This window comes from Acanthisitta chloris, unplaced genomic scaffold (genome assembly GCF_000695815.1).
Source record: "Acanthisitta chloris isolate BGI_N310 unplaced genomic scaffold, ASM69581v1 scaffold1355, whole genome shotgun sequence".
Lineage (NCBI taxonomy): Eukaryota > Metazoa > Chordata > Aves > Passeriformes > Acanthisittidae > Acanthisitta > Acanthisitta chloris.
Window position 1 is genome coordinate 115766 of NW_008671914.1, and position 17262 is coordinate 133027.

Below are 17262 nucleotides of genomic sequence, written 5' to 3' on the forward strand. Positions count from 1 at the left end.
ATATATTTAAGATTTATAGCCTGAAGTATAGCTGTATCCATCTTACTCAGGTGAGCAATCCAACTAAGCCCAGGGGAGGCACAAGAAAAATGTTCTCCTCCATAATGATGCAGGAAACAAAAGCTGACTTTAACTGTAGGACAGGGGAGAGTATATCACACATAGGTACCACTGTCAACCTCAGATTTTTCTTAATAAAACAAAAAATCACTTAAAATAAGAGCATAGCTAACTTTTGGAAGTACCCTGGACACGATTCTCACTAAATATTGGTTTTTTTGAGATGACATTCTCAAGGGTTAGAGCCTCATTGAAAATATACTGTGATGCAGGGAGTCAGATAATATCTTCCAGTTGAATCCAGCAGAGTTACAAAGACACATTTCCTATTCATAAATGTGTTGAAATATTTTACTTTTCTTAAACCGCAAATATTTGAAGAAATGTAGATAAACATATTTAAAATTCACAGCACTTTCTCAAACATGAAGTAGCAGATTAACGAAATGTCAGAACATCCTCAGCTTCAAAAACTGCCCCACCATTCTAGGTAGGGATTATCTACCAAAAAAAAAAAAAAAATAATAATCACAGCCTCTTATGATCATACTTCTCCACTGCTGATGTATTCAGCTTGTAAATTACTCCCATCTTTAAAGGTAAAACAAACTCTTGCAAGTCATACTAACCTTTGCAAAATACCAGCTAAGATGATTTCATTGACTGGAGGAGGCTGAGGGAAGAAAAAGGGGGAAGGGAATAGTGGCATGGAGGCTGCATGCTGGGTATAGTCTGAGCTTCACATGAGTTGAAAGGCTGTGAGATTCCAGGCTTGGCTCAAAACCATGTGGTCTTAGAGCAATTATACAAGTTAATATCCTTATGCATCAATCACAGCCCAGGCTAAACCACCATCTACTCTGGAAAGGCAAAATGTTTAACAAATTTAAGGGAAACAGTTGACAGACTCAAAAAAATAAAACTTCCCCTATTGAATTCTATACAGAAAGTGGTTAACTCCCAACAGGACCTTCCTGCTGTGCCCTGTGTCACCTGGGGGACACGAGTGGAGGTCAGGGAAATGATGATAGGATCAATTATAAACTCTCCTGCCCTAGGACAGATACCATTCACTCTTCAATTTTATTCTCATTCAATGGAATATGATTTTCTACTAGTCCTTCATAAAAATAAAATTTAAATTAAACCCCTCCCGGCCCACATTTTACAGAAATAAGCATTAATTATGTTTCTGACACCCCCAGACATGGGATTACCTCCTGGGACTGATCACACAGGAGTTGCAATACTACACAGTGCAGACCCACCAAGCTCAGAAGTTTTGTCATCTCATTTCAAGTTTCTAACTAATAAGCACTAGTTAAAAATTAATGCTCAAACCATGTCTCCTGCATGCACCATGCAAAGAGAAGTGTGATTCTTCTGATGAGTGTCACCCCAAAGATCACCCCACCAACACAGCCACAGTAATGAGACCCAGAGAGAAAAACCTACAGAGCTGAGAGCCTGATCTTTTCCAGCACAAGTTAAACCCACAATATTTACAATCTTTGCTGAGCTGCAATGACTACCAACACATAGATTTCCTCCAAATAAATACACACATTTGGCTTCATGGGAAATAAGAGAAGACTTCTCAAGTGAAAGTGCCACGTGGCTGCTGGACAACAACTACAGTTTTATACCTTGGTCCAAATAGTTTGCTCAAACTAAATGATTGTTCAAAACAAGCTGCTATTTCTTTCAACAGGGCTGTAGTTTGTATGGAATGAAAAATTTGGGTTCAGTTCTGCCTTGGAACACATGCAGTCAGTGATGGAAGAATCCTGAAAAAAAGCAGCACAACTCATTTATCTTCCATCAGGAAAGGACATTGCCAGGAGAAGATACACTGTGGTGTTCAGATTAAAACTAGCAGCTATAAATACAGGTGGTTTGAAAAAAAAGAAGTTACTTTTTCGTGTCACACATAGATTTTTAGAACAAAGTTTTACAAATTAAAACCAAAGCAAGTGCTTTATCACAAACACCCCAGTAAGAGCCAGAATAGCAAACAAGGTAAAATAAAAAACAAGAAAAAATAGACAGTTGGTTTCAGTAATCAGCCCCCAAATATTTAGAAGCAGATGAGCATCTAGAGAGTGTAGAAGGTGTGATTTCCCTGCTTTACACAGCTGCTAGTACTACAGAGAGAACATTGTTGTTTAGTATTTCATACCTTATACATAAAAGTGTGTCTAATGGTTCAGACTTTATGCATAAAAAAATGAAATTTTCATGCAGCTGCTTCACAATTATGCATCTGGTTATTGTTTTGCAGCTGCAAAACTACCTTGAAGAACTATAAAATATGGTGTGACAAGCCTGGAATAAATACCAGCAGTCATCTTGTACCTTCCTTGTCAAACTTTGCACTTTTAACCACCTGATATAATTCCTGAATCAAGAACTAGAGCTTCTGTCACCTCCTTCTTTCCTAAACAAAAATCCACTAATGTACTCGACACAACTGAAATTTGTAAATGATGCTCTCTATGGCACACATTGAATTTCAAATTCAGTACTCCATTTCTAGAATATTTTTTTACTCTGTGTTGTTACTTTCAAGTAGCTATTTTGGTAATTTGATCAGAAATCTAACACAGAACAATAAGTCAGCTCAACATTAGTGTCAAACATCTGAAATGAGATTTTGATTTGTTAGCCCCTGAACCATTACTCATATTACTATAAATCTATGGAATATGAAGACATTTGGTGACGAAGAATAGTTATAAAATACCCAACTACTGTAAGCAGTCTCCAGCTTGCATTTATTGACTCACACTCGGTGTGTCATTTTCTAACAAAGGGAACAGATAAGAAAAACAAAACTATTTGTTTTCCATAACAACACATTTGAAATTAACTATTTCTCTAACTCCTCTGGAGACAGAAGGTCCTGCAAAGAATTTCTATATCTAAAAAGCCACAATTTCTAATGTAACTTGAACCAGAAAAGTTCAGCTTGATGCAACACAATCCCCAGTGGTGAGCTTGGACAAAATCTTCCATTAATTTTGTTTCACAAAGAATAAACCTCATAATCACACTTAGGGAAGCTGGAAGTTTCCCTGCCTGTTTTTCTGGCATGCAGAATGCAACACATGTGCCCATTACCAACAACTGTGTGTGTTGCTCGACAGCTGCCTGGTTTCCACACAGGTGCCAAGGGCTTCTGTGGAAAAACATTGCTAAGCTGCAGAGGCAGAAGGAGACAAGCAGTAAAGCCAAGTGAGAGAGCCCTTGCAGGGTTTACCAAGGAGAATGCACTGCTGAAATATTGCTGCACTTATAAGTTTGCCACTTCTCAGCTGCCTCTGTGAAATAAAGTTGCTTAGCACGAAACACAGGAGGAGGAGGGAAGAAGGGGGAGGAGAACAAGCAGGAATTACAAGATTCAAACCCAACCAAACAAAACACACACACACAAAGAGCAGAAAGCAGCAGTACTTTAGGGCTCATGGCCAGGGGAAAGGTCCTGGCACAGCAGTGCCAACAACCATTATGTGTGAAATCCTCCAATGGAAACCCTTAATTGTGCCTTTGTGCAGTTTAGCTTCCAAGGCAGATTAAGTTAAAGCACCGAAAAGCAATGTGAGAAGGAATGAAGAACATCCATAAAAAGAGCTACTATGGAATAGGTACTATATTGCTGGTTCACTCTATAGCTGTATCACAGCAAATTCACCAGGATTTTCCAACAGACTCCCTAGGAAAACAGGTTTTGGTGAATACAACCCTTTAACACCTTCCCTAACTCCTCTGATTTTCCATGACTGACTTTTTCATGCAGTAGATAGGGTAAATATATTGGATCACTTGACATATTGATTATTAAACCTCCCACAAAGAATTATTTAACTCTAACAAACAAGTTGTTGCCTTTATAACTTTTACTCTAGTTAATTATAATCACCATCATTTTCAGACAGGAGATTTTTTTTAAATTGTTGGCACCACAATTAAACCTGGAATTTTTTCCCCAAATCCAACCATTTCAATGTGTACATCAAAGAGGGAAAATTTAGATGAGATATTAAGAAGAAGTTTTTTCCTGTAGGGTGGTGAGACACGGGCACAGGTTGCCCAGGGAGGTTGTAGATGCCCCAACCATGGCAGTGTTCAAAACCAGGTTGGAAAAAGCCTTGAGCAACCTGCTCTGGTTGGGAGGTGTCCCTGCCCAGGGCAGGGATTTGAGGCTGGATGATCTTTAAGGTCCATTCCAACTCCTTAACATAACATTCTACTATGAAATACAGAATTATTAGCCATCGTTATGTGTTTCCTGATCATACACAGACACATCAGTTTCTATGATTCCCATGTCAAGCAAATTGTGGTCTGAGCAAAACACTTCACCAAGCAAAAAAACACCAGTATGCACACAAACCTGCAGTGGCTTTTTTTGCAGTATACAACTGCCAAATATTTGTTTTAAGCAGGGTAATAACTAATACAGAATTATTAGCCATCGTTATGTGTTTCCTGATCATACACAGACACATCAGTTTCTATGATTCCCATGTCAAGCAAATTGTGGTCTGAGCAAAACACTTCACCAAGCAAAAAAACACCAGTATGCACACAAACCTGCAGTGGCTTTTTTTGCAGTATACAACTGCCAAATATTTGTTTTAAGCAGGGTAATAACTGACTGTTTAGCACAAAAAAAAAAAAAAAAGAGTTTTTTCTCAATCAGAACTCATAAGGTGGAAGAAGGGTTGAGAAGTAACAAGAGCAAATAGACACGATGAGGAAAGGGCTCTAAGAAACAACAGGAATCTGAACAAGGGACAGAAAGAGATTAAAACCACAGGCTAGGCAAATTCCATGGAGCTTTGAAATGGATGCATTCAAGAGGTGACTATGAAGACTGGAAATAACAGAGTATTAACAGCTATTACTGAGAAGTGCCTGGAAAATGCAGATTCACTCTAGTCTTAGATTTCACCACTCCTACAAGGCAAAATCCATTAACTGAAAAGCTACTAAGTGGCATAGAGAAATCCTCATGCTCAGTAATGCTGAACGTGGTCCAAAGGCAGCTCATCCACCACTAGTTTTCTATTAAATTTAAAAGGTTGTTTTCTAAATACTTAGCCATTTGAGAATAGAATCATATTAGTCAATAACTTACAGCGTTATTTTGCCTGAAAGAACCGCTTCAGAAAGCTATAATTTAAGTATAAGGAACTTTAATAAAAGCTGTCAGAGAAAATAAGAGGACTTATGGGAGAGCTGTTCCTCAACAAGCAGCAAGTTCTCTGTGTACAGCTCCATAGAAAGCTATTTCAACAACATGTAATTTTTTTTTCAGCATATGCAGAGAAACATAATCTGAGGGACTCTAAAAAATAACTAGTTATAACCACTAAGTACGTAGAGGTTTTTGAGAAATAACTCATTATGCACAGGTGAAAAATTATTACTACACAGTGAACCATACAATGGAAAGAACTATGGAAATCCCAGAAATGCTGAAGGAGGCAATTCTTCTCCTACCTGTCCTGATGGAGAGAAACAGAAAGGGAATTAAATCATGGAAGCAAAGCACATGATGACAGTAAAAAAAGATCAGGTAAGTCACCAACAAACTCAGAGACTGAGGAGTAAAATAAGCTACTCAAATACAACTTTACAGAGGGTTGGTCTGTACAGGATACTCATAGAAAAAGCTCTACCTGGTGTAACAAAAAAGAACCTAAATTCACATTTCTAATATTCTCAGAAATGTCAGGTTCAAGGATCTTTTTCATTTTCCTAACATAAAAGCTTAGATTAAATGCAGACAGCATTATCACCAACAAATTCTTCATAATCTAGACAAAAAGGACAGTACCAAGCTAAAGGTCAATTTTTGATCCCTTCTAAACACAAATTGCTTTCAAGTGGTTTTCACAACTTGTATAGGAGAGATGAATTTGCAGATATGGGATCTAAAACAGCATCTAAAAATGCAGCCTTCCCTTTCATTTAACAGCCACAGGAAGGCAAAAACCCTCAGCAGCTGAGAGAGGAAGGAGACTGGTGCTCACATGACTGAGAACTCTTTCAATATTCTAAAAAATGGTGAATAATAGGTGACAGGTAAATGACCTCATGAAAAGATGCCTCAATAAACCTTTTCTGTTCTTTATAAAATACATGTTTACCTCTCCAGCCTGATATAAAAAGCATGCCTTCAGTCCAAAGCCGAATTTTATGAGTTCCCTCATGCATAAGCAATAGAAATAGGACATGCAGAGGCTATATTTTGTTATATTTTTTTTAAAAGAAGAGTGAATAAAAGCATTGCACTCAATTCAATTGCATTTCTCTGTGATAGAGTGTGAACACTGCACCTGACTGATTCCTAAATGTAATGAAACACTCTAAGTGGCAACAGGCAGCACTCTATTGCTTTTGTTAAAAACCTGAAAAAGAAACACATGCCAAGCTTCCAGCATTGATTTAGGACTGTCAGCACTGCCAAGCACCTCTGTAAGTTCTCTCCTGATTCAAAGAGCCAATTGACAGTGCATAGTAACACCCTCCAGTATAATTACAATCCCTCTCAGCTTTGTCCACCTACTAGTTTAAAATGATGGGTCCCTTAATAACTTCTCCATCAGGCAGAACTCAAAGAACAGCACATGAGCTGATGCAGACTCAAGGGCTTTGACTAGAGGAGCCCAGAGAAAAGGATGGACCCTGAAATGATGCAATGGCAATGCACATACCTTGACAGTGTGAGCATACGGATGCATATATAAGGATTCTTTCCATATATTGGGATTACAGTATGAAGAAAAGGAACAGCAAGTAAGGAAATGCTTTCTCTGGCTAAACAAGCCCTAAATTAAGTCAGAATCAGATCAGAAGACTTGTGAGTTAATGCAGAAACAGTCAAATGATTTTATATTTCAGGTCAAAAACTCTGCACCCAAATAGTTCTGTTAAACAGTTTGTTCTACTGAACAGTTGCAGTGGAACTGTAAGAACCTGTTTACAGGCTGTTTCTTCAGAGAACAGATCAACCCCATACTGTTGCAGCAAAACAGCACATCTTTTTCTTTCCTCACTTGAAAACCAAGGAGGTTTAACATAAACCAGAAAACTATTGTGACTGCATTTCTTGGTATTCTGTAAACATCACCTTCCCTACAAGAGTTACACCTGAAAATTGCTTAGCACGTAGAAGGCAATAAATTCCTTGGGGCCTAATTCTGTATTCTTTATTGTGTACAGCTTCTTTTGAAGTCAATATTAGTGATGTCATTTTAATTTTCTTCACATCTGCCATTCTTATCTTAGAAGGAAAAAAAAAACCAAAACCAAACAAATCAATCCTTTAATTCCATTAAAAATTCCTTGCAGAAAGCCTTTTTGTGCTGTTGTAAGTTTTGAAAGTCTGAGAAAATTAACATTCCGTGTGCATATTAATAAAAAGAGAGAGAGCAACAGTGGAAATGAGCAAACTCTAACAAAACTGCTGATGCTGGATAAAGCCAAACCCTTTCAAGAACACATGCATTAACACCTTCCTGACAAGTGAAGACAGCAGCAAAACTTATCTAATCACATCTCTTTATGTTGCATCAACAGGAAATCCAACAATAGCAAAACTGGTGAGCACAGACCCCGCAGCAGTGCAGATAGCTCTGTCAAGCATGAACTGCTTGGTGAAAATGTGAAATTAATTTGTGAATTCCATGCTTCATAAAGACTCCCATGGCAGGAATTTGTCCCCTTATCTGTACCCCCTTATCACATGCACAGACCCACGTGAGTGATGTAATGCTGTAAGATTATCAAGGGAAAAATCTTGTTGCTCCTGTATGGATGATGACAGGTCTATAGAAAGAATTTCCTTCCCCAGGGAAAATACTGAACCTTTGACTTTGGAGTTAGGATAACTTTATCCTCTTTTTATCTTTCAAATAAGTTGGCAAGCATCCTTTCTTGTTCGAAGAAGCAAAAGTTAAGGACAGCTGCAAAGTGACATACAGTACCTAAAACATCAGATTTTTGAGCAGGATTTGGCAGGAGTGATTGGCCTCCCACCATCTCTCACTACTGAATGCCTGTCTGTCAATAACATCCCCAAACTGCCTTCACTGGTTATTTTATTTTGCAATATTTTGTGCCTCCTGTAGGCTGAAGCTTTCTGTTTTGCTCATAACATTTCACTTTGTGTGATTGCATATTCAGCTGCAAATTGTGCAAATAAACCTGAATGACAGAGACACCACAAGTCTGAAGGATTGTAAAGATAAACCTGATGAAATCTTGGAACTCCAATGACCACATTAGCAAAACTGGTGTTCTTGATGCTTAGTCTTCAAAGCTCACGTTAGAAGTACAAGGACAGCACAGTATCAGAATGATTACTAAGATGCTGTTAATGATTTAGGGGATCAATGGAGTGTCAATCATTCCAACATGATACAGATTCCACACCAGAAACCACAATTCTTTAATGCTCAGTCGTGCAGCACGGCTGAATGCAACTACATCAAGAGAAGAAAAGTACCACCAACTTCCCATTTCCAAAGTGTTAACAAACCAACCCAATAAAAATACAACAGATCTGATAAAGTTTCATGGGCAAATATTTCCTGGGTTTAGACTTTACTTTTGATTACTTAAATTTCGAGACAGTTGAGGTTTTTTAATAGACAAGTATTTCTGTGATTTGAAAAGCAAGCAGCTTATGGAGGTTATTTAAAAGAAATCTGGCATCACAAACCAGAAGAGGTTCACTGCCTTTGGTGAAACAATTTATTTCTCCAAATAGTTATAGAGATCAAGAACAGTAATAGTTATTGGACAGATCAATCCATTTATGAGTTCAATCACAAAGAGAGAGTTAAGTGCTGTGAGCCTGGTGATAAACCTGCCACAGCTTCAGTTAGCATTTTTTGATTTCCTCAGACATCCAGACACGAGGAAACCTTCCAATTTTATGAGCTTTGCTTTGTGTCTGCCTTTTCCATTTCGTACTGCCAAATGACCATAACAGTTACATTCAATTTTTTGTTTCCAATATATTTTCAAATATAGTGGTTGTCACCAGAAAGTTTTGATCACTGAGAAATGCATCACCTTAATAATGTTACAGAGCTTGAACAAGCCATTATGCTAATGCTATTCAGCTACTTGAGCTCTGATGAGATCTTTGATATGAGTAAGTTGTGTTAATTCACCTTCCATTGTACAAAACTGAAATGCATTTACTAAGTGGCCTGTGCATTATGTAAAGCACAAAAACCTCTTCCTGTTACTACACAATTAGACTACAATAATGTCTGGCCTCTGGCATTTGATGTGTGATAGATTAACAAAAGCTAAATGCAAAGAGGAAAACTATGTGAACTACTTCACTTTAAAAAGCAGGAAACTTCTTTCAGAGGTAGAACTGGGTGACAAAGGTTGTTCAGTGCATTTCTTTTCGAGAGAAAAGGTATTACATGCATTAATTTCTGACCCACATTATCATCTTCTGTTCACGGCACTAAAATGAGGATGTCAGAGAACCAAAGTGAAGCTCCAGCAGTAGAGTCTTCTCTCCAAGCCACTGTCAAGTCCTTTTGTCACAGTAGGTCACTCAACTCACCTTTGCTTTCTCCTCTTCATAAGGACAAACACACATCGGAACAAATACATATGTATATAGTACTTTTGTACATATTTTACTCCTTCACAGAATGACAGAATAGTTGAGACTGCAAGAACCTCTGGAGGTTGTCTGTCCAACCCACCAGCTCAAAGCAGACTGTGCCCAAATGGGCTGTAAATACCTTTTCAAATGGAGAGTCCAATAACCTTTTTTCTTCTGTTGCTTTATAATAGAGCACATTTTTGTTTGAAAACCCATTTTTACAGGAGTTCAATTATTTCAATTCCTTAAAGTGTATCAACTATGCAGCAACCAGTAATTTTCCTCAGCAACCGTTCTTGATATCCTGAATTATTCAGCATTACATAAATAATGTTAATTAAAGAACTCATGTTACATGCTGCATAGAAAACATTTGAGAAATAAAGTTTAAATATTGCTGTTATGAACTGTTGTTCTCATAAAAAATTAAGCACGTGTTTCTGGTCTGGATGAAATATCAAACCTTTTCAATAAGCATCAATTTGAATACTGTGTACAACTTATTAGAAAGCAATTTATTTTCCAGATTGCTATCAGGTGAAGCAGATTCCTCCCATTATCAGTCAACTTACTTAGTCTGTGAGCAGCCTCCAGGGCATCATTTGCAGAATCAGCTACAAAGAATCTCTGAACTGTAACCCCATGGTCTGCCATTATTTTTTTGCTTTGGTATTCCTGCAGGTTCAGCCATCGTCTGGGGGTTAATTGAACAGTCTAGAAAAAAAAACAAGAGGGGAAAATAACATCATGCTCATTAAGAACAGTTGATGAGACAGCCCACTGAGCTCTTCCACCTTCTGGTGGTCTTGAACCAGTAGTTAAACAACACTGTCTTAGAGAAGAGGTAAAATATGTATTGATTTACATAAGTGCCTTTTCTTAACATTTGTGCATCCAAAGTACAGTGAAAGCTACAGATATTGTGCAAAAGCTCCACAAGGCTCACTTGGCTAGACAACATGTCTTGCATTTAATATCAAGGAAGCTTGGCAAACTTGGCTTGAACTCGAAAGTCTATTTATGGGGCTTTTTTGTGTTATCCTCTGCTATAAAAATAGTAACAGGCTGTTACCTTCAACTTCAGTTTCATGTTAAATATCCTTATTTACACAACATTTCATATAATTCCTTCCTATAAATTAGTTCTACTGATTCTATGCATTTATGGCATTAAGAAGGAAAGCAACTGATACAGATTCAGCATCACCTTGTAGGAAACAATATACTAGTCTCTGTATTTTCAGTGGTCTGTTACCTAGGCTTAGTTGGTTGCACTTCTTGGTGCATTTTGCTGAGGACTCAAGCACAACCACATCAGCCATGCAAGGCCAAAAACAGCTGTAGAAGAATTTCCCTTCCATTCTCAACATGCCAGTTTTGATGCCCATGTGTGCACATATACACATGTGGATACAATGACATGACAACCTTACACACAGAAAGACACCACATCTGCTTGTCTTGGCAGTAAACATTGATTCTAAACACTATAAAAATCACAGGATCTTTACTGAATGATTTTAAGAAGGGACACATTCTCCACACAGGTTAAATTGTTAGAGACAAAAGCAATAATTAAGGAGCTGGAGCTGACTCCTGGCAAGGGTATAATGGCAAAGGTGGAGCTGGTTCCTGGCAAGGGTATAATCCCATTCTGTGCCAGCAAAAGATGCTCTTCCCTCATGGAGAGACAAACTGCTGTCCTCCTGGCAGACAGCCACGAGCAATTCCTGGTTTCTCCTGAAGTAGGGAGCACAGCATGCAAGCAGCTGCTATATATTTAGATATGTTAGACAAAGAGGATTATTTACTATACTAATACTTTGATCTCGAACAGCATGATAAAAAAAATATTATCCTAATGCAACTTTATACCGAAAATAAAAACCCCTCCGTGCTAGTCTTTCAATAACACACACCCTTTCACAAGGCTTGAGGTTCACATGCTGAGCTGTCTCAAAAGCAAACCCCCATCTGCTCTCTTCGCTTTGAAGCACAGCACAAAAGATTGATGCATAAAGAAAACACAAACTCATCTTCTACAGCATATAACTGCATGTTTTCTGTAAAAGTGACTCCCACAGAACTTAAACAGTTACAAATAGCTTAGAATGACATGTTTTAATTTCATCTATCTGTAACCTGATTAACATATTTTAGAGGAACGAAATGCCATGTTGTCAAATTGCTCCATGGCTATCTCCAATTCTACACATCACACAGACACCTCGGGATGATTTATGTTCCTCCATGCTACTCACAGGCAATATGGTATTACAGTTATGCAATGCCATCAAATGTAGGGTCAAAATTTAGAGTCACTTCCATAACTGTTGACATTTACTGTGTTTTCCCTATTCTAAGTTATCTGTTAGGCTCTAACAATTATTACTACAGGATCATTTCCACAAAGGGTCCAAAAGGGACCCTTTAGGTTTATTCAAAAATTTCTACAGCTCAGTAATAGAGCTGATAAAACTCTGGTCACTGGCTTTATAATGCAAAAATAAGTCTTCAAAACAGCTTTTATTCATAATTTAGAACAATAAATCAGTTTCACATGTATTACTAAGCTGATCTAAAGTGAATAAATAAGAAGAAAAAGATTCAGGTAATTTCATTCTGCAGAAGACTTGATGCTGTTGTTTGACAAAAGCCTCTCTCAACACAACTTACTTTCAAATTTTCTATGCAGGTAGGAATTAAACAGTCAAGGAATTTGCAATGCAGCACAGTGTGCCAACTGACATCTCCACTGCTACTTCAAACCAGCAAGGCTTAAGTAACAAAATCTTTTAAGGAATCTCTTAAATAATATGAACTGCAAAGGGTCACCACCTAAAAAAGTCATCAGTGACAACTCAGAACAGGTGACAGATAGGGAAGAGAAATGACAGCAAGAAAAGCAGTCTAAGCTCCATCTGTTTGATGAAGAAAGGTCATCTCCAGTGCCACTGCTGAGGTGCCTCACTCAGCTCAGCCTATCTATGAGCAAAGTAAGTTCAACAGCTCCAACAGGAACATGCAGTGACCTCTTGTTCCCAACCACCCTCTTGGCATGTTACAGTTGCTTTGGGGATATATCAGTTTTCCAACACAAAAAATGCCAAACTCTCCCACATTGATACTGCATTGCTGAGATGTTAAAAATCTTACCACACATCCATACAGTGCAGATACACGTAATAATACAGAGATGGGTCTGTTCTCTTACAAAAATTGGACAATTTTGTGATTATGATAATATTTCCTTCATAAATGATGAACCAGACAGGTCTGAGAAACACAGAAAGGAAGAAGATAATTCCTTTGAAAGAACTGTCAAAGCAGGGCTAAGGGCGATGAAATGAAGATTTGGCCAAGAACTGCTGACACAGGAAAGCAAAGCCTACAAACTTTGAGGTTAGTGAGCACGTACATTTTGTTTCCTCTCTTATATTACATGATTCTAAGACAGACACCATCTTATGAGTGCCAACTGAAGACTTTCAATCCAGACTTTCCACAAAAGAAACTCCTGGTTGTGAACGAGCTACTTGATAAAATGAATTGGTATCTGAAGTCTGTATCAGAAGCTGTGAAGAGCAAGGAACATGAAAAACTTGCTTTAAAGCACCTGCAGGATACATACCATATGTCTTGAGAACAGCAGAAAAAAATAAAGCAGTTACAAGAGATGAAATAAAGGAAAAGCTTTGAATCTGTGGAGGCTACTTCTCTTTCAAGACCATCTTGAAAAATCAAAACAGCTGCACAGAGATGCATTTTAGGGTGAAGACAAAAAAAAAGTGACCATGGGATCTTAGAAATGTGAGTAAACAGATGATTCTCTGAACTAATTCCAAACTCAAAGATATTTTGGTTGCAATAAATCTCTATCTGAACAATTTATAAAGGACAGCAATAAAAAGAACGAATTAGTACAAGAACCTGAAAAATCCTTGCCAGAAGATGCTCCCAATCCTTCCAAATACATTCAGACCAAGCATACACAAGATTCTGAGATGGGTTCCACACAGCATAAATTTCCACACATCCTACAGATAAATCTACTGATGTAACAGCACTAATGCACAAAGGTACAGCCTTCAAACAGCCTAGGCAAGAGTCTACACAGGTTTGAAAGAAAGCTATTTCCCATAGCCAGTCTTCTCCAGGCAGTCATAATCCATCCCTTCCATCTGAAAGTTATTAGAAGGAGACTTTAACATGGCACAGATCACAACTCCAGCATCATGTGTCTTTGTATTATTTATCTTCCCAAGCTGCAGCTCTACCCATCCACAATCTCGTTGCTCTCAGCAGCATCAAACAGCACTGCCAGATTCTCCAATTCTAAGGAATGAGACTGTAAATTACCATCAGAAATATTATCTCCATTGGAAAGGGGCATGAAGAAGCAAGTAGAAGAGAATATAAAGCACAGGAAAGCACAGGTTACCTTTTAGGAACTTTATTATTGATTCTCACCACCTTCTATTCACAGCTTATTCCTTCACTGAAGACTTATCTCCTCTCCCCACATACTAGTCAGAAAGCCATACTAGAAAACACCATAGATCAATCAGATCTTTCCATGAAGCTCTGTCCATGGCTGAAACCCAGAATGTTTCATCAGTTCAAGATATATCTGTGTTTCATCTGTTTCTTTATTGCAAGGCTGGACTGGAGTACAATCCCACCAGCCTGTGAAGAAGAAACTGAAAATAGTATAAGGACTTTAGTAAAACCTCACTCCCCATGTGACATCTCATATTTTATCTTTATCATAAGGTAACAGGCAAAAAGCAGAAAATTTTCCCTCAGTACCATTTTCCTGTCAGCCTTGAGACATTTTTTCTAACAAGAAAAAAGTTTTTAAACATCTCACTAAACTTACATTCTCATTACAGTAAATACACCTTAACCTTGAATATTAACTTCTGTCCAGCTGTGAGCAGCCCAAAGAAGGGCTGTAGGTGTACATTTTTTTCTAAACCCTTTTAGTGCCATTTTACTTCTTAGCATGTCAGTTATTGTTGCTATAACAAAGAAAAACTTAAAATCACTCCAGTGAGCCTACATGAAAATCCAGACAATGTGTTTTCATGGACTGGAATAAAGAAAAACTCAAACTCAAGGATTTAGTCTTTTGAAAGGAAATTCTTATTAACAGGCTGAAATAAATATAAATCATTGCTCTGCTGAAGACTTCCAACAGATCTTGTATTACTACAAGAAAAAAACCACTTTCATATGAGAACTTTGTGTTGTGTATTGATGTACACATTGTAAATGCAGAGTAGCTCTTATTTGAGATTCTGATCTGCCTGATAAGTTGAGTGTTTTTTTCTTTACTTCTAAATCACAAATAAGTTGTAAGAACAAATCAGTTCATAAAACCAAGAAAAACATCACTAGTAGCACATAGACACTAAAATTTTGTTTTTTAAAATAATAAAGCTTTAAAGAGGAATCAAATTCATCCTAATAAGAGATTTAAGATTAAATTTCTAACATAAGTGCTTATCAAAGAGATTAATATACTTAAATAGTGCTCTTTTACAACTGATAACATTTCCTTAGAGCCTCACAACAGCATCAAAAAAACCAAAGCTCCAGGAATTGGAATGAAAGGCCTCAAGTGAACAGTAACATGAAGAGAGATGAAGGCAGAGTTATTTAATCAAGGACAAGTTTTACACCAGATTCTCTTGTGCTGGCTGGAACTACGTGGCATTTCCCAAAAGTACAAAGAATCAGCATTGGTTGGGGTTCACCTCGAATCTCCCTTCCCTTCTCCAACCTTCAAAATTTCTGCTCCCAATCAGAATCAAACTAATATGGACCAAAAGTATCTGGAGTGAGAAGGATTTCAGAAAACAACTGTTACTTGTAATTGAATATTTTTTGGTGAGCAAGTTTTCTGTTCAAAGTTCCTTCTTGATATAACTAGAGGCCACGTTTGGTCCAACAGCATCACAGCACACACATCAAGAAATCAAACATCTCTTTATCATCTTAACAAGATTGGACGTTATAGAACTGTATCAGTGGTTTAATTGACTACTGCTAGAGAAAATATCGATTGCTCATATAACCTGCATAATCCCTTATTTATCAGCTTTTGGCTTGATTTTTTTAAAATACAATATGTTAAGGGCCCTGCACAAAGAATGCATTTGGAGAGCAGTTGTCATATTCTTCCACTACTCCATTTGGCAATTCTTGAGTTGTCACATTACAAGGGGAAAAGAAAAATCTGCATTATTTAAATAGCATCATAAAATCAACCAGGTTGGAAGAGACCTCCAAGATCATCAAGTCCAACCCTACTGTGGTTACTAGACCATGACACTAAGTGCCACATCCAGTCTCAGCGTGAAAACCTCCAGGGATGGTGAATCCACCACCTCCCTGGGCAGCCCATTCCAATGTCTGATCACTCTCTCTGTAAAAAATCTCTTCCTAATATCCAACCTAACCCTCCCCTGGCAGAGCTTGAGTCTGTGCCCTCTTGTCCTGCTGCTGGTTGTCTGGGAGAAGGGACCAGCCCCCACCTGACTCCAACCTCCTGTCAGGGAGTTGCAGAGGGTGATAAGGTCTCCCCTGAGCCTCCTCTTCTCCAGGCTGAACACCCCCAGCTCCCTCAGCCTCTCCTCATGGCACTTGTGCTCCAGTCCCTTCACCAGCCTCATTGCTCTTCTCTGGACCTGCTCCAGCACCTCAATATCCTTTCTGAACTGATGGGACCAGAACTGAGCAGAGGATTCAGGTGTGGCCTCACCTTAAATAATAAAGGATAAAAAATAACAGCACAGTTAAACAGGAGTGGAACTACAAGTACATTTTTTAGCAGAAATTTGCTTCAATATAAGTAAAAGAAAAAGGCAGATTTAGAAAACACTGCAAGAAAGAGACATCATTGTCCTTATATATGCAGCATTAACTACTCTGATGTGCAACATCTTTCAGATGACCCAGGAGGTATCTTTTTAGTGCTTGCTTTTGAAAAAAGAAAACACACATACATAAAACCAGGAGAAGCTGTCATACTGCATTCACCAACAAGTTTGCAAGTCGCATGTTAACTACTTCAGCAAAACTCTGCTCGGAAACAAATGTTCCATACAACCCCAAAACGAGAGCAGCATCAGTAAATCCAAACACCATCAAATTCTGCTACTGATTATTTCTTATCTGAACCTATATGCTCAGGATGATTTTTTTCACTCTTTGGCCTCCCTGCTAAAACATCCCAGGCTGATCCCAAGATGTGTTTTCCCATAAATGTTGCATTATAGCATCTACGTGGCAGGTACCAAGTCGTGCCATGCTGGAACAGGTGAGATAATCAGACAAGATAAGCAGACAAGCTCTAATAAACAAATGAGAAGAAAACACCACGATGACATACACATACACAAAAAATCAGTGGCTTTTTGAAGCCAAATCAGCTCATGGCAGAGCCTTACAAGTACCTGTGTCAGTAGAACAACTGAAGCTTACGACAGGAACATTTTGCATCAGCAGCATCACCAACTGCTGTGACTTTGCACTTACCCTTCACTGCAGCATAG

The 17262-nt window shown here is 38.1% G+C and overlaps 1 protein-coding gene across 1 annotated transcript in view; it reads right to left on the minus strand.

The window, feature by feature from the left end:
- Window positions 1–10417, minus strand: part of SUCLG2 (succinate-CoA ligase, GDP-forming, beta subunit) — a gene marked incomplete at its 5' end in the record, with an annotated part of 104346 nt that extends 93929 nt beyond the window's left edge. Inside the window, one exon of the mRNA XM_009074282.1 lies at window positions 10276–10417. Within this exon, the coding sequence (XP_009072530.1) occupies window positions 10276–10417 (142 nt within the window). The remainder of the gene's footprint in view (window positions 1–10275) is intronic.
- Window positions 10418–17262: the final 6845 nt, after the last annotated feature.